The sequence below is a fragment of the Pocillopora verrucosa genome, chromosome 4 (genome assembly GCF_036669915.1).
Source record: "Pocillopora verrucosa isolate sample1 chromosome 4, ASM3666991v2, whole genome shotgun sequence".
Classification (NCBI taxonomy): Eukaryota; Metazoa; Cnidaria; class Anthozoa; order Scleractinia; family Pocilloporidae; genus Pocillopora; species Pocillopora verrucosa.
Window position 1 is genome coordinate 7,672,291 of NC_089315.1, and position 6,000 is coordinate 7,678,290.

The window sequence follows — 6,000 nt, forward strand, 5'->3', positions numbered from 1 at the left end:
CTTACTTCAGTACATAAGTTATTTTGAAAGATAAATGATACCTCTACATAAATCCAATTTATCCAATGCGCAGTCATTAAATCTTCCAATCTCAGGACATTCTCAAACCCGCACCACTCAAATTTGCTAAAATCAGATCAAACTCAGGTGTTAAACCATTTAGATGACACTTTCAGTTAAGTTGAAACATTAATTATTCTACCTTTGCAATGATTAGCCTCACCCAGACAAACACATCACACTCACCCTCTGGAACTGTTGTTTTCCTTTATTCATATAAACACTTGTGTATGAAAAATAGCTTCCATATTCATGACAACTTAAAAAATTAGATTTACCAGAGGGAATTACGAAATTTAAATGAAGATACCTCTCAACACACACTTTTTATTACAAGCTTAAGCTTTACAAAAATGAAGATCCTAAAATATTTTTCAAGTTTAGAATTAGTCTAAGAAGTCACAAGTTTCTATTACTTTTCAACAGAAACAATGGTAAAAGAATTGCTAATCCTATTTAATGAAAAAAATAAAGGATATCATGGTTGGTGACATGGGATTAACACACAGCTTACAGTAATATTAAAAGATACATTTTAAGGCCTAGAGTAATAACTTGCTTTCCTATGAAGTATAAAGTAATATTCTTTCAATATATTTGAGTTTAGTACAACTTAAAGTTCTTCCACCTTAAACCTTTAAGCCCTAAGAGTGACCAGCACCTAATTTCTCCCAACAATTCTGCTGAATCATTAATCAAGATCATGAAAATAAAGGAAATGATAGCCAACCTAAAAAGCTCTGATTGTTAAACAATTCTCCTTATCAGTACCAAAGCAAATGTGAAGAGAAGAGTTTGGAGAATATGGATACTGATGTTATTGTGTGAAGGGTTAATGATTCTTCATTTACAAAGTGTTGGATGTACAAAGAACTTAACATTGACATTCTCACTTAAATCTATTGATGCCTAATATTCAAACTTTAAGATTTCACCCAATTAAGCAATGTTAACAGAACAACCATCTATTATGGGCATCCTGTTTACAGAAATATATTTTCCATAGTATAAAAATAGTTCTTGTAGTAAATCATTCACATGACCTACAAAAGAATGACTGGTGCATCAATTTTCCATGATTAACTTTGAACTTGGTTATCATGAAATTGCCAGGATCACAGATAAAAGGATTTGATTTTGGTTAAAATAGTTACTGCGGATGATTAAAAATGCTAAACTAATTTACTTCCAATATTAATTAAATTACACTCAAGCAAGAAAAAATGTTGCTGATTAACAGTGAAAGGCCCGAAAGGACCTAAGGTAGGAGAAAGACAATTACTGTGTGCCACAGATCAAAACATACAACTACTTTCTATCACAGACAAACCCATGAGAGGTTCCAGTGGCTACAGCAAAGGTCTGAACAGATTTGCTTAGCCTTTTAATCTGGCAAATAAGAATTTCAAATAGTCACCAGTCCTACTTATAACTGCAATAGCAACATGATCCAATTACTTACACAAGAGCAACTTAAACTTATTTACTTTCAATGGCCATTTTACATTTCTTTTGCACCCTCCTACACCTCCTTCCTTTCAGAAACTTTTCCTGTGAACCTGTTAATATTCTGTAGAGCCTGTCTTTATCTATAGGGCACCTAGAAAAGCTTCCTGCTCCTAAAGTATCTCTTAAGCTCACAACATACATGTGATCAAGTTGTTTAATAGATATATAGTTGAGAGAAGTAAAATGTAACTTTCTTCTCTTCACCCAGTAACATCCAACTAGCAACCAATTACTTATCACTAATTTAGACTTCTGCTTCTGCATCTCAACTTCTTAGGTGCTTTAAGTCAAATGTTATACACGTGTATAAAAAAAGGCTCATTAAATTTAAATTTAAGTCCTTATAGTTACAAAAACTGTTACTAACTTTGTGGCATTGATAAGAAATTTTCAAATTTGGAGTTAAATTCTAAATTGACTCCATGTCTTGAGGGAAAAAAAAAGAGCAAAAGTACTCCTTGATTAGATAAACTATTTGGGCTGTCCAAATCAATAGCTCAAAAGAAAATCATATGATAAATTCATGTTAAACTTCTGTCATTTTTGTCTATCACTTAAATTACATCTCTAGCTGAAGTGGAAAATAAATCAGATGGATATTTCACAGATGTCTAACAATAAACTTGATATATATTGTTGCCTAGGTATTATCATTTCCATATCAATATTGCATTTATTACCTACTTGTTCATGAGCTAATTAATGGCGACTGTTTCACCATAGAACTTCAAAGATAAATAAAAATTGAATGCTTTCTTTATAAATTTACTTTTCTTACCAAAACTAACTTTAGAAACTTTCCTCATCAAATAAAAAAAAAAAGAAAAAGAAAATTGAAACACAAAACTAATTTCATCAAAATTCTGGGTGGAAGTGAAATGAGATGCTTCATGGAGTTATTATTACAACTTTTGTAACTGAGAAAGCAAAGATTGACATCGACAATCAAAGCATTTCTCATTCTGACAGATATGGTTTCATTACCAAAAGGAGTTATATTGCAAGAAGGTAGCATCAGTTTCCATCTGGTAAAAATGATTGGTGAAACCGTTCTAAGGTCTTGTATATTTCGTGGAATGTTGGTCGTTGATTTGGAGTGATGTCCCAGCAATCTTTCATCACATCATAAACTCCAACAGGGCATCCATCGGGGCATTCCATGCGATACCCACTTTCAATTTTAACCATTACATTGTCTATGTGCTGAGAAATATGAATAAATACACAACTTAAATCCTTGTCCAGAAGTTTTAATGGCATTTATTACACAACCAAAATATCAGCCAGTTAATTATCAATGATAATCATGTTTCATTTAACGTACTCAATACCAGGAACAGGCAGTGTCCAGTGCGACAAAGAAATAATGTAGTAATTAATAAAAGCTGGCATCACTTACCACTCTGGGGTATGGAGTTCTGCCAAAAGAAAACAGTTCCCACAGTAAGATACCATAACTCCACACGTCAGACTGCGTTGAAAACCTCTGCAAATAAACACAGGAATTAATGCACTAATAAGAGTTTTATTACAACCATGCCTCTTGGTCAGTTTCATGCCCAAGTAACTTCTTTGAGGGATTTTCAATAACAATCAATGGTCAATTATGGCATGAGATATTTGTTGGTGATAGAGAATATTTCATTGGTGATCATTTCCTTTATTCTCATGACCTTACTGTGTGATGCAGGGGTTATACTGTTGGGAGATATTAGATGATAGTCACTCTCAGGGGTTTAAGGGGTTAACCCTTCAACCCCTAAGAGTGACTGGCTTATAATTTCTCCTCACAGTATCACCCTAAAGTTAAATGTAAAGGTCATGAGAATAACAGAAATGATCACCAGTTTAAGAAGTTCCTGATTGTCAAAGAAATTCTCCTTGTCATTACCATAAGAAATTTAAAAAGATCACTGAGGAGAATGTGAATACTGATGTCAGGGTATCTAAAGGGCTTATCAAAACCTTTAACCATGGAGTCGTTTCATTCTTTTTCATTTGAGCTAAGCAAGTAGTGTAAATAACAGTCAATGTTTTATCAATCAGTTTCTAGGCTTATTAGAGCACTTAATATAAGTTAAACATACCCCATGTTTGATGGCCTCAGGTGCTGTCCACTTGATAGGGAACTTTCCTCCTTCTAAATTAAAGTTGGCTTCTCGTGCAAGTCCAAAATCTGACACCTGCCATGAGAAAGACAATCATCGATACACTTAAATTGAATTTCATTTCAGACAACGAATATCAAACGTTGTAATCTTTTAATTAGTCTGGCAACTAGTTTGAAATAATGCTGTTCCTCTAAATGTCAGCCAACACCATAGCCAAAAGCAAAAGACATACCTTTGCTGTTCCATCCTCATGTATGAGAACATTCCTTGCAGCCAGGTCCCTAAGGATAAATTATAACATTACACAGTTGAGTAATTCTTCATTCCTTCAAATAAAAGGGTCATCTTAAATGTACTGGGTGGTTTACAGAGAGAGGCATCATCATGACAAATATGACTTCTTTACTTCAGTCCTTTGGGCAATGGTCAGTTTTGTGTCAGCTGCTATCTGACTAGACAGAGAGACCATAACATAAAAGCCATATCAAACAGCTTGAATAGGTGTTTATAATCTAAACCTTAAGCACTACTCATTTTCAAGGGGAAAAAAAAGAATCACATTTGATGAGCAAAACTATTAAGTGACACAATAATTATACTGGGATGTAGATGTTGCTATCAAATGATGAAAAACACTGGTTTTTAGCTACTTGTAGTCTCAACATCATAAGTGTTACAAACAATTGCACATCTCAAGAAAAGAGGTTTTTTTTGGTACAGTCTCAAAGATAATGAAAGCAAAGCTTAAACAAATACCCTTGATGTTAAAATTGGGTGCCAGTAAAGGCATCTCATACCTGTGAACCAAATTCTTTGACTCTAAATACTCCATACCAGCAGCTACATCCCTGTTTAGGTAAAACAAAGCATATCCCATAGGTCACATAGAACTTCAGTTTATTAATCGAGGACTGGGGAAAAGTTCTCCTAATAACAATCACATGGTCAAAAAACAAACTGATAAGAATACAAACATGAAATCTAATATAGTCTGCCTCTGAGCCACATTGCTTACACTGTCAAGCATTATTCTTTTCTTGTTTCTGAGCATGAAGCATCTCAAAGAATCTCTACTTCCTTTGGGGGGAAACCCACCCATTGCAGTTCACCCCCCACAGAAATTGTCAGTTTTCCCCCCACAGCTCTCTGCAACAATTTACAATTCTTACAAGGGGAGGGGGTGTGCCACACTGTGAGAATACAGTGTCTTGCCTAAGAACATAATGCAATAACCTGAGGTCTAGCACACTCTCCTATTTATTCAAAAAGACAATACAACACTAGGAAAAATTAATCTTCATTGCATCTCCCTCTGTTCATGTCTTTACACAGTTAATTTACTCTTTCATTAATTCATGTGAAATTTTCATTCTGTTTAAAGTTTACCTTCCAAATCCTACTAGATCCTTCTGTCTAATCACAGTCCTCCCTCTTGTCCTTAGGTATTCTACTAAACTTCCCTAGAAATAGAATCCACAGAAAAGTTGACAACAGTTTCAATTCTTGTCTCATTATTCGAAAGTATGTACACTTGATTGCTGAAAGTGGGTTTAAAACCACATACTCAAAAAGATAAACTTTGCACTTACTTTTCCGCAAAATTCTGTTACAATGAAAATAGGTTTTCCCACTGATACACCTATTAATTTGACAAGGTTTTTGTGATTCAAATCCCTGCAAAAAGCAAAGGATATGTAAACAGTACTGTAATAGACATTGAATACAGATACGCTCCCTACTTACATTAGAGAGTAGAGATTGGTAGTGGCTTATGGAGAAAGCTATATGCACAATGCCTTCCTTTGCCAAGGCAGGCTAAAAACATTGGTTCTTTTAAATGTTACTTATAAGACTTATTTGTTTTCCAAGGCATTTTGTTAAGATCTATTAGGTACTTTAAGAACACATGAATATAATTATATATATAATAAGGTAGACTCTACCCCCACATTCATATATATATATATATATATATATATATGGAGTATATATATAAACTCTATATATAAATATTATGAGAGGAAAAAAGGGGACGTAACTACATTTCCCGACAAGCCTGTTTCGTGAATCGCTTCACTCTTCAGGGGTTTGAAGAGGAGAAGCGATCGCTGAAGAGTGAAGCGATTCACAAAACAGGCTTGTCGGGAAATGTAGTTACGTCCCCTTTTTTCCTCTCATAATATTTATCCTGCTCTGCTTCAACGTATTGAGCACTGTTCCACACGAAAATCGACTTGCAGACTTCCTAAACTCTATATATATATATATATATATATATATATATATATATATATATATATATATATATATATATATATAT

The 6,000-nt window shown here is 33.9% G+C and overlaps 1 protein-coding gene across 1 annotated transcript in view; it reads right to left on the reverse strand.

Annotated features, from left to right (window-relative positions):
* Positions 1-247: 247 nt before the first annotated feature.
* LOC131786267 (tyrosine-protein kinase CSK) overlaps positions 248-6,000 on the reverse strand; it is a 12,311-nt gene continuing 6,558 nt past the window's right edge. The window contains exons 11-17 of the mRNA XM_059103300.2: positions 5,270-5,354; positions 5,067-5,140; positions 4,478-4,528; positions 3,913-3,961; positions 3,657-3,752; positions 2,969-3,055; positions 248-2,772 (exon numbers count right to left, since the gene is read on the reverse strand). Coding sequence (XP_058959283.2) covers positions 2,584-2,772; positions 2,969-3,055; positions 3,657-3,752; positions 3,913-3,961; positions 4,478-4,528; positions 5,067-5,140; positions 5,270-5,354 — 631 coding nt within the window. The 3' untranslated portion in view covers positions 248-2,583. The remainder of the gene's footprint in view (positions 2,773-2,968; positions 3,056-3,656; positions 3,753-3,912; positions 3,962-4,477; positions 4,529-5,066; positions 5,141-5,269; positions 5,355-6,000) is intronic.